Consider the following 19,234-nt stretch of genomic DNA (forward strand, 5'->3'; position numbering starts at 1 on the left):
GTGCTGGGGTTCAAGTGGTAGAGTGCTAGCCTTGAATTGAAGAGCTGAGGGACAGTGCCCAAGCCCAGAGTTCAGGCCCCATGGCTGACAAGACAAAACAAACAAACAAAAAAACTTCATTTCATACATTTTAATTCACATGTGTTATTTTCATCAAATGGCTTAGCCTTTCTGTTCATATTATTTTCAATCAGAATTACTCACAGGTAGCAAAAAAATCTCTTCTAACACAGTTTCTGATTAAAGTTTCTTTAGGACTGAAATTTTTGAGAGGAAAAACCCCCCAAATAAGCCAATGAATCCAGAAAGTCTGCATTACTGAAAAATGAATTACCGGGTTATTTGGAGTTATAAAAGAAATGGTCGCCGGGCGCTGGTGGCTCACGCCTGTAATCCTAGCTACTCAGGAGGCTGAGATATGAGGATAGCGGTTCAAAGCCAGCCCGGGCAAGAAAGACCGTGAGACTCCTATCTCCAATAAACCACCAGAAAACCGGAAGTGGTGCTGTAGCTCAAGTGGTAGAGCGCTCGCCTTGAGCTGAAGAGCTGAGAGACAGCTCTCAGGCCCAGAGTTCAAGCCCCATGACCAACCAAAAAAAAAAAAAAAAAAAAAAGAAAGAAATGGTCACCTCAACAAGCAGATAGGATCAGAAACAGTAGGAAAATGCTGGGTATAAAGCTTAGAGATGCTCTTGGAATTAATTATTGTTTATTTATTTATTGCCAGTTCTGGGCCTGGACACTGTCCCTGAGCTTCTTTTACTAAGGCTAGCACTCTACCACTTGAGCCACAGATCCACTTCCAGCTTTTTCTGTGTCTGTGGTACTGAGGAATCGAACCTAGGGCTTCATGTATGCTGGACAAACACTCTACCACTAAGCCACATTCCCAGCCTTGGAAATAGTTTTGAATATTCTTTTTGGTAAGAAATTACATATTCTGCTGAATCTGACTCACAATTTCCTGTTAATACTCCCTAATCTCTTACAGAAATTAATAACACTGTCTGGATTTGTTCTGCCATTTCATTCTAGCTAGAGGGAATGGAATTTTTTTTAATAAAGAAGCATGCAACATTTATGAATACAGTACCGTTTATAGATCTCACAAATATGTGACCTAAACAACAAAACAGAAGCTCCTGATTGTATGCTAGCGTGTTAAGGATATCACCAGGATATCATTGCCTACATTCAGGAAATTTGTACTTGCATGAGTAATTTAGACAATCTTTTAGTTAATGTGTATTTTTCTGTATGTAGAAAATAGAACTGAAGGTGTAGCACAGTGGTAGAATACCTCCTAAATTCAAGGCTCAAAGTTCAAACCTCAGTACTGCCACAACTATTTTTTATTTTTGTTTATATTTTTGTTCTGGTACTGGGGCTTGAACTCACTGTCCCTTAGCTATTCTGTTTAAGGCAAAAATCATTAAGACAAAGAGCTCCACTTCTGGGTTTTTGAACTTCCCTGCCCAGGCTGGCTTCAAACTGCAATCCTCAAATCTCAGCCTCATGAGAATTATAGGTTTGAATTATGGTGTTTCTTGGCTGAAAACCCTATATTTAAAATAGATTTTATAGTCTAAGGTAGCCTAAATATTAATGTTTCCTTTAATAAGATGTAAAAAAAACAGTCAAAATTAATACCTTTCAAATCTTGGCAACTTATTTCTTTACTATGAAAGCTGAAATAAAAAATTTTAAAAAGGGGGGCTGGGAAGGTGGCTCAGATATATAGAGGAGTAAATTGTAAAAGAAACTCTTCCTCTACATTGAAATAGTGAAACTCAGTATTAACATCTTCTTGCCCTTTATCCCCAAATGCTTTTTCTTTATTAAAACATTAACATCAGCACTGTATTCAGAAACTGCTCTGTTGAATGGCAACTCCTTTGTCCAATTACCTAAAGAAAATTTAAAAAATATTTTTAAAAAACCCATTAATATCAAATGGAGATCTTTGCCTCAACCTCTTTATTCAAAACTATCATAATGGGCTTTCATCACAAGACAATTGTAATATGCATAAAACACAGCTTTAGGTAAATAAATTATTTGATTTACTTTTTTTGTGTATGCTGGTTCTGAGGTTTGAACTCAGTACCTCGGCGCTATCCTTGAGACTTATTTTTTAGGCTACTGCTACTGCTACTGCTCTATCACCTGAGATACAGTTAAACTTTTGGCTTTTTGGTGGCTAACTGGAGTTAAGAGTATTAAGGACTCTCCTGCCCAGGCTAGCTTCCAACTGTAATCCACAGATCTCAGCCTCCTGAGTAGGAAGGATTTCAGGCAAAAGCGACTATTGCCCGGCTGTAAACAAATGCTTATTGGAGGTGTCCTCAAAGGAAATAAAACATTATAGAATGTTATAGACTATTTAAAATGCATAGAAACCAAAGTAAAGTAAGTTTAGTCAAAATTAGAACATTAATTAACAGTTTTAATGCAATGGATTTAATCACTTAAACTTGAAACTATGGGTAAATTGTTTTATTCACATGGCTAAGGTTACTTGGTTTACCAATATTTTATAAGTGTTATCTAGTGTCTAGTAGAATTAATTTGCTAAGAGGCAATTTTTGATAATTTCTAAGTAATTCTCTTGTATTTGGTGGCACTTGAACAAAGAAACTGAAAAATCAACTTAAGATTTCCATACTTCGAGATTTTACCTTGAATCTCTAATATCATACTACAAATTTAATCTTAAATATCATTATAATATCATATTATAAATTTAGCATTAACAATATTGTTCCTGGTAAAGGGTATGTGTTCACATGACAATGATACACATCAACATGTAGATTTCTGACTTCACATGGCAAATGAATACTGAACCATCATCAGTCTAGCACAAACAACACTAACATCTTAAGAAATCTGCCAAGTGTTCCAAATGAAAATGTGGTCTAAATAGTCTGTATCAGGCTTCAAAAACACATCAGACAACTTCCTTTAAGCCAGATAGAGAATAATTAACTTTTTACATAATAGATTACTTAGTAGAAATCTACTCATGATTCATTAAACAAATAAATTCTCACTGAAAACTAGCAATGGAATGTTTCAACCTTTCAAAACAAGTATTATTTTTTCAGAAATGAAAGTCTGCTGTCATCTCATAAACTTTTTTAATGTTCTATCTTTACTATCTTGACTGTTATTTTGTATTCACAGAGTTTTTTTAAAGCAAGCACAAATATAATTAATCAGAAGCAATCCTGATTTTAATTATATAGTCGTTCCATCTATTTGAATGAATTTCTGAGAACTTAAAGTGAAGCAAAACCATGAGAAAGGAAAAAGAAAAAGAAAAAGAAAATGAGAGAAGTACAGGGAAATAAACAAAAATCTACTTGATTCTAAAAAAGCAAAACAAATGAACTAACACCTGTCACTATTAGTAAAGTATCACTATTAGTAAAATCTGTGGTTACTCTTTTCACTGGACATACCTTGGTCTCTGCAATTGTCCTTGACTTGGGGTTTCATCTAACCCTGGGAGACCACTACTGGATTCAAATCTCTTTGAAGCTTCACTTCTTCTCACTAATTGTGAATAAAATGAATAATGTCACAGGTGAAAAAAATATGAAAGGAACGCTATCCAAAACTCAATCATTTAGTAGACATTATAAAATATAATCTGTATAAATCACAACCAGACAACCAAATTAATAACTATTTTGCAATGTTTAATTTCTGACATTTTTTTCTTTGCCTTTCTTAGTGGTTTTTGTGGGTTTTTTTTTGCCGGTCATGGGGCCTGAACTCTGGGCTTGGGCGCTGTCCCTCAGCTCTTCGGCTTCAGGCAAGCACTCTACCACTTGAGCCACAGCGCCACTTCCAGCTTTTTCTGTTTATGTGGTGCTGAGGAATCAAACCCAGGGCCTCATGCATGCAAGGCAAGCGCTCTACCACTGAGCCACCTTCCTAGCCCTCCTTTCTTAGTTTTTCTTTTGATAGTAACACAGTTTGAACACTGGTCCTCAAACTTGTTAGCTAAGCACTCTACAACTTGAGCCATAACCCCAGCACCTGACAACTTCTGATTTAAAAAAAAAAAAAAAAAAGAAGAAGAAGGAAATCTGCTTTCTTAAACTCATGTTGCTTGTTTTCAGGTACCTCTCACCTTGTCTGAAATCTGAATCAGAAGAAATAATAGACGGACTTTCACTGGAGGTACTGAAGATATCACTGTGGTAAGGTTTGTATCTTCGAACTGATTCTAAAGTAATTTAAAAAAAATTAAAAAGTAAATTTATGAGCTGTTCCACATTTTTTAAGGCACATGTAAACTGGTGGGGCAGGAACATTCTACACATTGCTTTAAAATTACCAATCACCAGACTATTTAAAAAGGAGGTTCCATTTTGACATGATTTGATATACTGGTTAAGAGCAGAGAACAGAGGAGCCAGACCACCTGTGTTTGTATCTGAGGACCAGTAACTCATTTACCATCCCCCCAACCACCCCCCCCCCGTCCTCAACTTAAAGCAGTTTATAATAATAGTGTCACTCTCACCAAATTATAATGCGAGAAATAAACAAATGAACACATTAAAGCTTTTAGAGGAAAGTTAAAAATAAAAAGGCAGTTTTAAGAATGCTTTGTATAATTATCCATTAGTTGTTACTAGGAATTGGAAATCCAAGGATATGATCCCAGACACTTTAAAATTAGAAAACAAGTAAACAAAACACAATTACAGAAAGGATATAACATGAAGAAAACCATCAAGGGAACTGTTTTTCATTGCTCACTCAGGTCAGAAACCAAATTAGGAAGAATTCAAAGTAGGACTAGATAAAAAGTTGAGAAAACAAGCAATATTTTTGTTTTCAAGAAGTTTAAGGGTTTGAAAAAAAGGAAATCAAAAGCATAGAGAGTATTGGTGTCTTTTTGGTACAATGGAATGTTTATATCTGATTCTAGGCACTGGATAGTAAGTCTGTTTTTGAAATTGCAAAGAGATATACTGAGAAGTGATGAAAACTGTGCTAAGGAAAACACAAAATGAAGAACACCTATGGGATGGCTTAGATTAAGGAAGAAAGAAAACATTTCTTCTTAAAAGAAACGATGGTTGAGGAAAAAGTTAAAAATATAGAAGAAATTTCAATACTCGTGTCAGAAAACTGCCTGTTAATAAAAAGTGAATCATGGGCTGGGAAGGTGGCTCAGTGGTAGAGCGCTTGCCTTGCATGCTTGAGGCCCTGGGTTCAATTCCTCAGCACCACATAAGCAAAAAGAAAAAAAAAGCCGGAAGTGGCGCTGTGGCTCAAGTGGTAGAATGCTAGCCTTGATCTGAAGAGCTGAGGGACAGCACCCAGGCCCAGAGTTCAGGCCCCAGGACTGGACCCAAAAAAAATAAATAAATAAAAATAAAAAGTGAATCATTTCCTAGGATCCTGTTTTGCTAGAAGCTTGAGGATGGTGTAAAACTTCAGTTGTGATGAATGTGACAAGGATCAATAAAAACCACATAAAATCTTTCATGTGGCCAGAAAGCTTTATGTAGGCTAAAATGCATTAACTTTAGTGGAACTGAATATAATTTATTGTGGCTTTTTCTTGGCAATGGGGAAAGTAGCCTATGGGAAATTTCTAGAACCAAGAAGGGGACATGGCATTAATGGTAGCAGATAATCAAAGCAGGTGAGGTTTTTCTTTTTCAGTAGTCTGCAAACTTGAGCACTGAGACTTCACACAAGAATTATTTGTGGTGGAAGGTATATAATAAAGATGGTAAAAAGAAAAAGTTAATGAATAAGTGAAAGTTAAATGGCACTGTGGGAACCAGGCTTGTGGAACCAGGCTGGGAGAGGCTATTGAGAGGCTATGATGAGAGAATGCTTATAAATAAATGGGGAGAGAAGGGTAGATGACTGGCTACGGACTGGTAGACAGGGTAATGTTTACCTAGAAAACAAAGCACACTGCAGCAAACTGCTTTGTCCACTTCTGTGTATAGTGAACACGAATACTTTACAATACTTTAATAACTAATGGAGTTTTAGACTTGAAATTATAGTACTTCCTTTTTATGTGATTTACTCTTTATATGACTTCATTCTATTACAGAGAAGTTTCAAAGTAAAACAACTCTTCAAATTCACTGGTTTAATGTGAATGTGATTTGACAGCATCATGGAGAATTTAAACAACAGTTTGATTTATTACCATTTTGTATTTAATAATACGGTACAGTACACGCAGTTAAGGGATTATTTAGGAAGAATTGTTATTTTTAAGGGTCATCAAAATATATTTGCTTTATGGTTACTTAATCCTTATGGTAATATTTTCTTTTGGTTTTTTATTTATTCGTTAATTTTTCACACTAATGTTTTGTTGGGCTTTGCCAAAGGCACTAAATCAAATTACAACTCTCTGATTGCAACTTACAGAATAGTAAAACTGAAGCCAAGGAAGGACACAAATTTAAAGAGGCAACATAGTTTTAACATAGTACAAAGAAACACAGGGATTCATAAAGTTTGTTCAATAAACTGAGTGGACAACTTTTGGTCATTTTGGAAGTTATGCTTTGCAATAACAACTTCATGCTCTATATTAAGCAATAAGTAAAATTTTGGTTCATAACTATTTCTGAAAAATGGGCACAAATTCACAAACTTTAATCTGAATTTCCATTTGCTGGTGTTGCTATAATTGTTCTTATGTTTTATATGCATATATGTCCTTTTTCTTCAAAATGAAGAAAAATGAGACAAACTATTTTCAATCTTTGTCTTCCTTCTGTAAGATAAACACAACTTTGATAATTCTTCTTTAAATTTTAATAATGAATTGTCTTTCCTTGATGAACTTAAGTCTGTAAATTTGGTTCCCAGTACCCGACCTGTGAGGAGGGAAGTGTTGCTTTATAATTCTTTATGGCTTCATACTAGTAGAGATTTGATACTCTTAGTACACCTAGATGACTAGTTTTGTCTTTAAGTGGTGGGAAGATGTTTTCCTTCTAAGAGTAGGGAAGGGCTGGAAGAATCTCTATTAATTGAAATAATATAACTCTACTTTGTAAACTTTTTACATTGTGGAGCCTATTTTTGAAAATGCTCTTAAGCCACATTTGTGTTGCGTAATGGCAGAGGATAAAACCAGATTAAAATTCCACCTAATATTTACTTCTTAGACATGCTTACAAAAAGTTTATAATAAGATTAAAATTCTAAGCTACAATTTATTATTCATTTTTATGAAAAAAAGTTGTAAACATGAATTTTCTATTTCTAAATTAAATAATGAATTTAATGTTTTCAATAATCATCATAAAATGCCTTTACGAAGAACATCTTGCATGAGTATAAATGAAACAGAACATTTTCCATGCTTACAGGTCATCTGGGCAGGAACATTTCTCTGAGATATCCTATATTAATAATGATGTCTAGTTGGCACTAGTTAAAGTGTTTTGTCCTCAGTTCTAATCTACAAAAGACAGGTAGGTCTTGTCTAATTTTCAATGAAGCATACTAAAATTACGAATAGCCTTCCTTTTGAAGTATCTAGATATAACAAACGTTTTTAAAATCTATCTTTGAATGTTTATCCTAGCACTTTAGCTTTAGTGCAAATCCCAAGCATGTGGTATTATCCAGGTGATTTTATAAAAGCCCAACTTTCTAAACACAGAAACAAATAGAATTATAAATCTTCATATAGCCATTTTCAGTATCAACAAAACCTGTTAATTATTATTTTAGCTGGAAAGTAATAAAACTATTTTTTTAAACCAAAAAGATGTTTTTCTATGTTTACAGAATATTATGTACATGTGACTCTTTCATTGAATTATTGTATCTAGGGCTGGGAAGGTAGCTCAGTGGTAGAGCACTTGCCTTGCATGCATGAAGCCCTTAGCACCACATAAGCAGAAAAAAAAAGCCGGAAGTGGCGCTGTGGCTCAAGTGGTAGAGCGCAAGCCTTGAACTGAAGAGCTGAGGGACAGTGCCCAGGCCCAGAGTTCAGGCCCCACGACTGGACCCAAAAAAAAAAAAAAATCTTGTATCTATAGTGGAAATGTTTTGCACTTTCACCACACAATTGTAAAATTTATTTGCCTTTTGTGTGACAAAAACAGTCTCAATATCGAGTTCGTTGATTTGCAAATTTCTCTTTTCAACCAGCAAGTATCTAAATGAAACTCAATGTACAGATTGATATAGTAGGGCCCCTTTTAGAGTCATACTTCTTTCTTATTTATTAGATTATTTCCTTCTTTTTGGCTTTCCATGAGTACTTAGTTTTCAGATAGAGAAGTAAAGTTTTAGGAAAAATCACAGTATTAAAAATACTGAGTGTAGAAAGCAAATAGTAAGGATAAAACCAGCTAGATATGTCACTAAACAGAAATATTGAGGGGTTGGGAAGGTGGCTCAGTGGTAGAGTGCTTGCCTTGCATGTATGAGGTCCTGGATTCAATTCCTCAGCACCACATAAGCAGAAAAAGCTGGAAGTGGTGCTGTGGCTGAAGTGGTAGAGCAGTAGCCTTGAGCTGAAAAGCTCACGGACGGCACCCAGACCCAGAGTTCAGGCCCCATGACCAGCAAAAAGGAAAAAGAAAAAAAGAAAGAAAAGAGAGAGAGAAAGAGAGAAAGAGAGAGAGAGAAAGAGAGAGAGAAGAAGGGAGGGAGGGAGGGGGGGAGGGAGATCTCCAAAAAAAACCACTAGAAAACCAGAAGTGGCTTTGTGGCTCAAGTGGTAGAGCATTAGCCTTATGCTGAAGAGCTGAGGGGCAGCACCCAGGCCTAGAGTTCAAGCCCCATGACCAAAAAAGAAAAAAAAAAAAAAAAAGAATTAAGATTTTGATAGCAGCTTAATTATAGAGACTTTTTTTGAGAGAACATATACATTACTCTGAAAATGGAAGAGATTCCTTAATTTCTTTTACTATTTTATCATAATTAAAAATATACTTTTGCCAGAATATAAAATGTAAAAACCTGAAAAAACATTTTATTATATTTTAATTATAAGTTCATCCTCTGTAGAAAATTCACCCTGACTCTATCATACTATCTCTACTTATGCAGTAATACTAAAAGCAGTTTTGCAGTAGATTAGTTTTGTTATAAGTTCTTGATAACTACGAGTCACAATTACAACCACCACAAAACACACAGCAATTTAAACATAGTTAATTGTAGCATATGATTGGGAACACTATACTTTAAATGTTTAGAACACCAGATTCTGATTATGAAGATTTGCATAAGATTCTGGGCATTCATAAAGCTACTTCAGCCTACAATCTTCACATTAAAACAAATCCAAGGCTGCACAAACTGTAATCTAAAAACACTGCTTATAAATGACACATTTTCAAGTTCAGACAAGTAACATGCAGAATGTGGGCCTCAGCCAACTGCAACAACAAGAACTAAATAACCACTTTAGGCTTGGCATTTCTTTATCTTCAATACAAGACTCTAGGGACAGATAGAAGTTTTAGGGAGACCTGAACTGAACAATAAAATGTTTTGTAAAAACTTCACATACTGGAATGGGAAGGTGGCTCAGTGGTAGAGTGCTTGCCTTGCATGCCTGAGGCCCTGGGTTCGATTCCTCAGCACCACATAAGCAGAAAAAAAAAAGAGCCGGAAGTGGCGCTGTGGCTCAAGTGGTAGAGTGCTAGCCTTGAGCTGAAGAGCTGAGGGACAGCACCCAGGCCCAGAGTTCAGGCCCACAACCAGACCCCCCCAAAAAACAAAAACAAAAACAAACAAACAAAAAAACTTCACATATTGCCAAGGCGCTGGTGGCTCATGCCTGTAATACTAGCTACTTAGGAGTTCCATGCTAGTCCAGGCAGGAAAGTCTATGAGACTCTTATCTCCAATTAACTACGAAAAAAACTGAGAAGTAGGGCTGTGGCCCAAGTGGTAAAGCACTAGCCTTCAGCATAAAAAGCTCAGCAATAGCACCCAGGCCTGAGTTCAAGCCCCAAGACTGGAACAAAACAAACAAACATAAAACTTCACCTATTTATGGATATGGGTCCTAACAAATAAAATACTTTAATTTTTTTTATTTTACTTATTTATTTTTTTGCCAGTCCTGGAGCTTGAACTCAAGGTCTGGACACCGTCCCTGAGCTTCTTTTGCCCAAGCTAGCACTCTACCACTTGAGCCATAGAGCCACTTCTGGCTTTTTTTGTTTATGTGGTATTGAGGATTCGAACCCAGGTCTTCACACATGCTAGGGAAACACTCTACCTTTAACCCACATTCCCCGCCCTCACTTTTTAAACAAAGCAGAAAATCACCGTGATATCATCTTGTAATTATATGGTAAGTTTTTTTTTTGCTTCCTTTTAGAGGATTAACTCTGAAATCATAGATTGCACCTTTCCCTTGAGCCCACTATATTCTATGTTATACTATGTTGTAATCAACAGAATATGACCTAAACAGAGCTAGACTTGATGAATACAACTTTAACCTGGAGAAGAAAGCTCACGCAAGAATGAATACATGAAAGTGAGGAAGGGCATATGGAGAAGCTCTCTATAAATCATAATGTGAAAAGCTTGTGCAGAGGTAGGCACAATTAACGGAAACAATCCCATCAAGTGCTGGTGGCTTACACCTGTAATCCTAGCTACCCAGGAGGCTGAGGTCTGAGTGTAGTGGTTTAAAGCCCGCCAGGGTAGGGAAATGCATGAGACTCTAATCTCCAATTAACTACCAGAAAACTGGAAGTGCTGTAGCTCAAAGTGGTAGAGCACTTTTTGTTTTTGTTTTTTTTCCTTGAGCAAAAGAGCTGACAGACAGCACTGAGACCCAGAGTTTTAAAAAAGAGAGAGAGAGAGAGAGAGAGACAATCCCCAACTTCCTTTATGGGGGTCCTGAATGTGTAGTACTCATATCTGGGTCATGTAATGAGACTCTGTTTTGGGCCACTGTACTACTTTTCTGGCATACTCCAGGATTTTGTTGTGACTTTTGCCCTTCCTTTTTGGGCTTTAGGTAAATGAGTATGCAATTCTGCTTTTAAGAGTAAATTAAAAGGGATTTTTAAATTTTATTGTTTATTTATTAAAATGGGATTTCTATTTGTATAACTGACTAGAGAATGCTATTATATCCCATAACTGAAGTAGCATTAAAATTGACTGAAGTTCTTTAATATATTGATATACTCAGATTATGTTAACAAACACGTATTTAGGGTCAATGTACTAGCAAGGTGCTAAAGCTAATCTATGAGTGACAACATGCCAAATTTCAGAGGTCTGTTGGAGGAGACAAGCTTTAAAAAAAAAAAAAAAATAGGGCTGGGATGTAGCCCAGTGGCAAAGCGCTTGCCTAGCAAGTGCAATGTCCTGGGTTCAATCCCCAGTACCAAAAAAGAAAAGACAAAAAAAATACAGTTAAAAAAAAAACCCCAAACAAAAAAAATAATAAAATGATATTGGCCATTATCTAAAACTGAGGTCAAAAAAAGATTTCTGAGTTAGGCAACACCTGAAGTTATAAAATTCTTAAGGCTGGATGGCTACATGAATGAAGTAATGGGAATATAAAATGGCCTTTAGACACACACTTAGGTCGATGGATACATATTTCTTTTATTCTCTGTACACATATGAATAAGCATAAACACATATGCACATACATATACATACAAGGTATATATATATACATGCATATATAGAGACATATACATATATTTTCTGTACACACACAAAGATGTGGGTGAGAAGAGTAGGAAAAGGAGATGGGAAGAGAATGAGAATGATGCAAATACTACTAGAGCCTTAAAATGATCTAAAGAGGTAGAATTTCATATTACCTATGTGATCATACATCATTAAATGGATGATCGTTAGAGAAATGTTCTCAGGTTTTCACGATAGAGACAAAAATTGTATTGGAGAGACAGAGGAACTGAGATGATATATGCAAATAATTTGGAGGTCAAAACTGATGGTTCTTAAAAACTATAATAACATTGCTAGCAAAATTCTTTATTTCTTTTTCTTTTCCTCTTTCTCTCCTCTCTCTCCCTCTTTCCATGTCTCTCTCTATTATTCTCTTGTTTGTTTGTGTACAGGTCCGGAGGCTTAAACTCTGCCTGGGTGGTATCCATGAGCTTTTTTGCTCAAGGCTAGCATGCTACCCCTTGAACCCCTTGATAGCTCTACTTCTGGCTTTTTAGTGGTTAAGTGGCGATGAAAGACTCAGTGATTTTTATGCCCAGGCTGCTTCAAGCCATGATACACATCTGTCTCCTAAGTAACTAGGATTACAGATGTGAACCACCAGCACCTGGCTAAGTTTTTTCTTCTTTTTTAATTTTTTTTTTAATGTTGGTCCTGGTGCTTGAATTCAAGGCCTGAGCACTGTTTACGAGATTTTTTTGCTCAAGGCCAATGTCCTACCACTTGGGCCACAGCTCCACTTCAGCTGGTTTTGGTAGTTAATTGGAGACTAGAGTCTCACAATCTTTCCTGCCTGGGCTGACTTCAAACTGTGATTTTTCAGACCTCATGCTCCTGAGTCACTAGATTACAGGTATAAGCCACTGGTGCCTAGCCTGGGCAAATTGTCTTTAGTGTCTGAAAATACAATTTCATTTTTTTTTCTGTCTAGGTGCATTACTTAAACTACTGAATAATTTATTGCTGAGCTCTTTTCAAATGCTTCTAAAACCAGTCTTTCTATAATTAAATGCTAGTATTATTTACTAGACTAAGCTTATAAAGGAATGGGTAAATTTGTATTGATATGTTGGCTACTAATGAATTTGGTTGTATAAATTAATTGATCAATTAATTAACTGATTAATTAGCTTACTAATTTTACCTACTTACTTATTGAGACAGGGCCTCACAATTTAAACCAGGCTGACCTGGAACTCACTATACATTCCAAGCTGGTCTTAAACTTGTGATCCTCTTGCCTCAGTCACCTGAGTGCTAGGATTACAGGCATGCACCATCAGGCCTTCCTTTATCTATGTAATAGAAAGTGAAATAAAATAGTGTCTCATCACAGCATACTGATCATCACATGTGGCAAGTACCACAGAATTGGACCATGCAAACCAAGAATATTCCCTCAAGTGATTAAGTTCTACTAGATAATGTTGGTCTAGAATACATAATTTTTTAAAAAGCTATGGAAACATGGTAAAGACTTGATTCATCAAGATGCTGATTCCATCTTTAAATGTGATATTCAAATATCCAAAATATATCTAGTTATGGCTTAAGTCATGATAACTAAAATATATGAGGTATAAAATCCCTATTCATTGATATTACTTCTGTGGAACTGATATGAATGAAACAGAAGTTGAATTTTTAAATAAAGGTAGGTGTGGTGCTAGTGGCTCACTCCAGTAATCCTAACTACTTAGGAGGCTAAGACCCAGGGATCATTACTCAAAGCCAACCCAGGCTGGAAAATCCACGAGATTCTTATCTCCAATAATCTATTAAAAAAAAGCCAGAAGTGGCACTGTGGTCCAAGTGTTAGAGCACTCACCGTGAGCAAAAGAAGCTCAGAGGGAGCACCCAAGCCCAGAGTTCAAGCCCCAGGACTGGCAAAACAAAATAAAATAATAATAATAACAATAATAATAATTTTAGGTGATAACATACTCAAAATAACCAAATAAATTTTTCTTTCTTTTTCCTACAGGAAGGAAAATAAGGTAAAGAAATAAAACTTGGAATAGTTCATCTTTAGTAGTTTTGGATAAAAAATGATTTTTGTACCAAATGTTATCTCCATGGAACTAAAGGGATTATGAATGCATCCTCTTGCTTGCTTTTCTTAAATGTAACCATAACAATGTAAACTTGTACATTTACTCTTACCAAATGAAATATTAAGGTGGTGCAATAATAAGAACATGCTCATATACTTAAGGATTCACAAATTCTAGTTACACAACACATTTTTAGCTCTTTTAACAGGTTATGTCAGAACAAAATTAGGTTACAAGAGGACAGAACTCTGGAAAGAAGCAAACAATAATTAATTTTGACATGATGTAGACTGGCTAAAAAAAAAAAATCTAACCATAACCACTTTGGGAAAAAATAGCTTTATCTGTTCTTCATTGTATCTCTGACACTACTGTACTATACAGAATGCAGAGCAGTTTCTACTACTGAAAGCAAATACTAGTCCAAGGCCCCACCTAGGGTGTTGGAAGCAGCTCATGTTCCACTCACATTACTGATTTACTGATTCCAAGTGGCCATCTCATAAGGAGGAATCTGCTTCCAACAAAAGAACTACTAGCAGGGCATCTTGAACTTGTCAGTCACTCATTTTAACAGTTTTCAGGTCTTAAGAACCAGTAGAAGAAAATAGGGAAAAAAAAGTGCTGGAACAAAGAAGAATGGAAAAGAGTACAATGAGACTGGCTTATGTATGCTAAGGTGAAAAAAAAAAAAGAAAGGTTAGCAGTAAACCAGAGGGTTCAGGAAGGTGGGAGATACCAACATTTAAAACTGGTTTCCACAAAAGAAGCCCATTATATTTCTTCCTAGCCTTTCCCTTCTATTTTATATGAGTAGAGAACAATCTGTTTCCAAAGAAGAGAACTCAATGTCAACTATTGCTTTATCTTATTTTATTTATTTTAATTTGGTTTAGTTTCAGTAGTTTTAGTTCAAGTACAGATCAAACTCAGGGCCTACAGTTAAGAATTCACTCAACTGAGCCACACCCCCTAATTCTTTTACATTTTTGTTTTTAAAATAAGGTCTCTTTTGCCGATCAAGAAGCTGGGATTACAGGATTGTACCACAAGGCAGGACTCCAACCACTGAGTTTTGATAGTTTACTGCCTTATCAGCAATAGGATTATCCTCTATAAAGATCCATTGTAGAAGCACATCTCAGTATCACAATAGTATTCCACTTAACCTCTTTAAAGTATGAAGCATTGCAGAAAGTACCAGGTGTTTCGTGTTTAGTCTTTCATAGTGCTTTGCTATGTCATACAAAAAAAATTATACAGTTTTTTTTCCTCTTACCCTTCCAATCTAAGTATATATTCTGTTGAAGTGAGCACAAAAATTACATAATGTTATTAAGGGGACCCAAGGAGCTTGTGCAGTAATTAACTGAATATCCAACTTCCCAGGCAGGAAAAAAAATCTTAGCAAGAATGTACAAAAAAAAAATGCATTTGGTCTCAGCTGGAAATCAGAATGGCAAACAGAAAAGTCATGATTCAAAATACAGTTCTGTTATGAATTATGTATCTCAGTTGGCAAGTTAGTCTATTTTTTTAAGCCTTTGAAAATGGCTTAAATGGTGTCCAGATTCCTTCTAGTTCCAAACTCTATGAAATTTAGGTTTAGTCTCCTCTGTCTGAGTCGGCTAGTTCATGGAAACTAAGGAGATGCTGTGATTTAGGAAAGGTCCTTTTCAAGAGAATGAGACGTGGACTAAGCAAAGGGCTAAATAGTTTGTGTTTAAGAGACAAACAGTGTTACCAATTGATTCAATGACTGTGTTTACACACTCAAAAGGACAAGCTGAAATGTAGCTGTTTCTATTATGCTAGTTGATAAAGAGCACTAAAATGTATTTTTTTTCCTGTAATTTTTTTGCAATGCTGAGGTTTGAACTGAGTCTTGACAGGCAAACACTCCACCATGAGCTACAACACAAGCCTCAGAACCCATCTTAAAAACAATTTAAAAATTGAAGTAACATAAAGTAGAAAATCTTTATACCAGAATTCTGAAAATCCATAATGGAAATCTCTAATCTCCAAATGATAGAAATTTTATCATTAACCAGTTATGTGATAGTATGTTATTAAATCTCAACAAGTCTAATAATATATTTACACAACATGCTCTAAAAACTTAACTAATCCTAAAACTATTGAAATCCATTAGCAAACCACCAAATCTAAAGATAATAAAAACTGTATGGGCTATTTATTTTCAGATGTTTTAAAATATGGATATCTAGAACAAAATACGTAAACCACACATAGCTGTAACTTGTACTGTTCTGCTTGATTTATCATATATGAACAAGATCTCTGATGCCTATTTTTCATGAGAATTAAATATATTTCCTATTTCCATTTTTTCCTGCATAATAGTTAAAATATTCATGTTAACAATTGCACTTTTGTTTGCATTGCTAATGTAAATTACCTAAACTTTAGAAAAACCACAGCCAAAAAACTAGCAAGTTACAAACAGTTTAAATAACTAATAAGAATTACTGCTTTTGAATACCAAACCTCAAACATTTCTTTCAAATAATGCTTTTAGTATAAAGCAAATGTGATTATTTACTCCTTACCAATCTAATCATGGAGCTTTGTTTAAAGCAATGTTTGTTTTCCATACCAAACCACATTTTCATGTTTTATTTGTTTACTTAATTGGGAAGGTGGTGGTTAAAGTATCTTCTGAAACAGTACAATACTTTTTTTTGTGACAGCAAATGCTTTTGAAAACTTTGCAGTACCAAATAAATATTCCAGCATAAAAACTGTCATGTATTAAATAATTCAAAGCACATTTTATTCTTTAAAGAAAGCTTTTTCTTTGTTTATATTTCCTTTACAAATCTCAATTTTCTAAATTTCTAAATGATATTGTAATAGTTTTTCTGTTTGGGTTATCTATTTATTTTATTTTTGAGGGGTACTGGGAATTCAACTCAGGGCTTCATAGCAAATACTCTTACCATTTGAGTCATACCCTGTGACTAATGACCTTTTGAACAAAAATTCAACAAAATGTTAAATTGACTATAGTTTAATTTATCAGAGCAAATATCTTTCTATAAATGTCTGAGCTCTTTCCTATTTAACTCTTAAACCAAGTCTCAAGTGCAAAAAAGATTTCCTAATCTATTAATCCATATTATTGATTTGCCAAACACCAAAGCAAATGATCTTCTGAAATTAACACATAAGAACGTTAGAAGTGGGCAACTCAGTTCAAGGCCAGCACAGGCATGAAAGTCTGTGAAACTCTTGTCTCCAATAAATCACTCAGAAAACCCTAAGTAGTGCTGTGGCTCAAGTACAGCACTAGCCTTGAGCTGAAGAGCTCAGGGACTGTGCCCAGGCCCAGAGTTCAAGCCCCATGACCAATAAAAACAAACAAACAAACAAAAACCCAAGAATATTAGAAACTGTGGTTTCACATTTAATACTTATCTTTTAAGAAAAGATATCACGCAATCCTTAAGGTGTTTGAAATAACCCCTAGATTAACAGATACCTATTTGTTTTCCATTATAATGATTTTATGTTTGAATCACTTTCATTTTTCACAATGAATAATTTCTTTATATCAATGTCTTTGATATACCATATTCATAATTAGCTAGACTAGTTTGAATTATTGTTATGACATGCTATTTGTTGTGTAATATTACATAAACATGATGTGATATGAGAATTTCTTCTTTTTGTTTTAATGGTACTGGGGTTTGCACTTGCAAGACTAGTGGCTTTGCCACTTGAGTTACTCCTCCAACCCTGCTTCTGGCAGGTTATTTTCAAGATAATATCACAAACTTTTCTTTCTCAGGCAAGCCTTGAAAGTTGATTCTTCTTCTCAGCCTCTTGAGTAGCTAGGATTATAGACAGGATCCATTGTCTCTTTGTTTTAAGGTTATGTCTTTTTTTTTTTTTTTTTTTTTTTTTGGTCGTGGGGTTTGAACTCTGGACCTGGGTGTTGTCTCTTAGTTCTTCAGCTCAAGGCAAGTATTCTACCACTTGAGCCACAGTGCCACTTCTGGTTTTCTGGAGATAAAAGTCTCACAAACTTTCCTGCCCTGGCCCAGCTTTTTTTTTTTTTGGGGGGGGGGGGGTTGGTCATGGGGCTTGAACTCAACCTGGGAGCTGTCCCTCAGCTTTTCAGCACAAGGCAAGCATTCTACCACTTAAGCTACAACACCACCACTGGCCTTTTCTGTTTATGCGGTGCTGAGGAATTGAACCCAGAGTCTCAAGTTTGCAAGGCAAGCACTCTATCACTAAGCTACCTTCCCAGCCCCAGGAGTTTCTTCTTTTAAGCTACTTCTAGGAGAGTGCCTACTTGTAGCCATCACAATTCTAAAAGTTAAAAAGTAATATGGTGAGTAAACAAAACATGGATTATTCTAAACTTGTCGATAGAAGCTATTTTTAGTACAAACAGATGAAAGAATTTTTAATTAACCTGTGTATTATTTCATATTAAAGTTTTGTAACTACTCTTGTTTCCTAAACAAACCCTTAACAAACCTGTAACCTGGCTGACTGAAAGGAATATTCTAGTGCTTTTTAGTTTAATTAAGGACCATAGTCACTTTTGATATTGTTTGTGTACGTGTGAATCCAGTTATTTTAGAAACACAGCTTTACCCCAAAATAATAAGAATCACTTCAAAAGCTGTTTTTGTGCTTCTCACACTAAAAAAATACAACTGGTTTAATTACTAAACACTCATTATACAATAATCTATTTTGGACCAGGCCACTCTTAAAGATGGGATAACTTACACTTGGGAAGATCACTAAACTGCTAAAGGTCACAGATATACTAAATGGAATAAAGAACTCTAAATCTATAAGTTGACTAAATCTATAAATAAACTACAAAACTAGATACTATGGTTTTAGGTACATATATTCAACTTACTTCTGACACACTAACTGTAATGTCATGGTACTGTGTGCTATAAAACTAGTGATCTGAAAGCACTGCCCTATCCCAACACTATTGTCCCACTGAGTGACTGACCGATTTTTTTGTTGTTGTTTTTTTTGTTATGGTTCGTTATGGGGCTTGAACTGAGGGCCTGGATACTGTCCCTGAGCCTCTTTGTGCTCAGGCTAGTGCTCTACTGCTTGAGCCACAGCACTACTTCTGACTTTTGAGTGGTTAACTGGAAGATAAGTGTCTTTCAGGGACTTTTCTGCCCTGATGGCTTCAAACCACCATCCTCAGACCTCAGCATCCTGAGTAGATAGGATTATAAGCGTGAGCCACTGGTGCTGGGCTGGGTGGCTGATTTTTATTTGCTGCTCCTCATTTCCATGAACCAATCATTTAGTGAAGCTTCCAATCAAGTTGAAAACATGCCTCCTGCCTTTGAAAGGTTTCAGTCTGAAGATAGTAAGAGACTTAATGCCTGAACTGGGCATGTTTAGTAGGGATGACTTAGGAAAGCAATAGACTGACTAGGATTTTGGTGGAATGGAGA

At 35.5% G+C, this 19,234-nt stretch overlaps 1 protein-coding gene across 7 annotated transcripts in view; it reads right to left on the reverse strand.

The window, feature by feature from the left end:
* Positions 1-19,234, reverse strand: part of Ptpn13 (protein tyrosine phosphatase non-receptor type 13) — a 196,635-nt gene that overhangs the window by 98,764 nt on the left and 78,637 nt on the right. For all 7 annotated transcript variants that reach the window (XM_070012346.1, XM_070012345.1, XM_070012347.1 and 4 more), the window contains 2 exons: positions 4,142-4,237; positions 3,465-3,558 (listed from right to left, as the gene is read on the reverse strand). In XM_070012346.1, the coding sequence (XP_069868447.1) occupies positions 3,465-3,558; positions 4,142-4,237 (190 nt within the window). The remainder of the gene's footprint in view (positions 1-3,464; positions 3,559-4,141; positions 4,238-19,234) is intronic.

The sequence above is a fragment of the Dipodomys merriami genome, unplaced genomic scaffold, assembly GCF_024711535.1.
Source record: "Dipodomys merriami isolate MVZ:Mamm:240054 unplaced genomic scaffold, mDipMer1.0.p SCAF_9, whole genome shotgun sequence".
In the NCBI taxonomy this organism is placed as follows: domain Eukaryota; kingdom Metazoa; phylum Chordata; class Mammalia; order Rodentia; family Heteromyidae; genus Dipodomys; species Dipodomys merriami.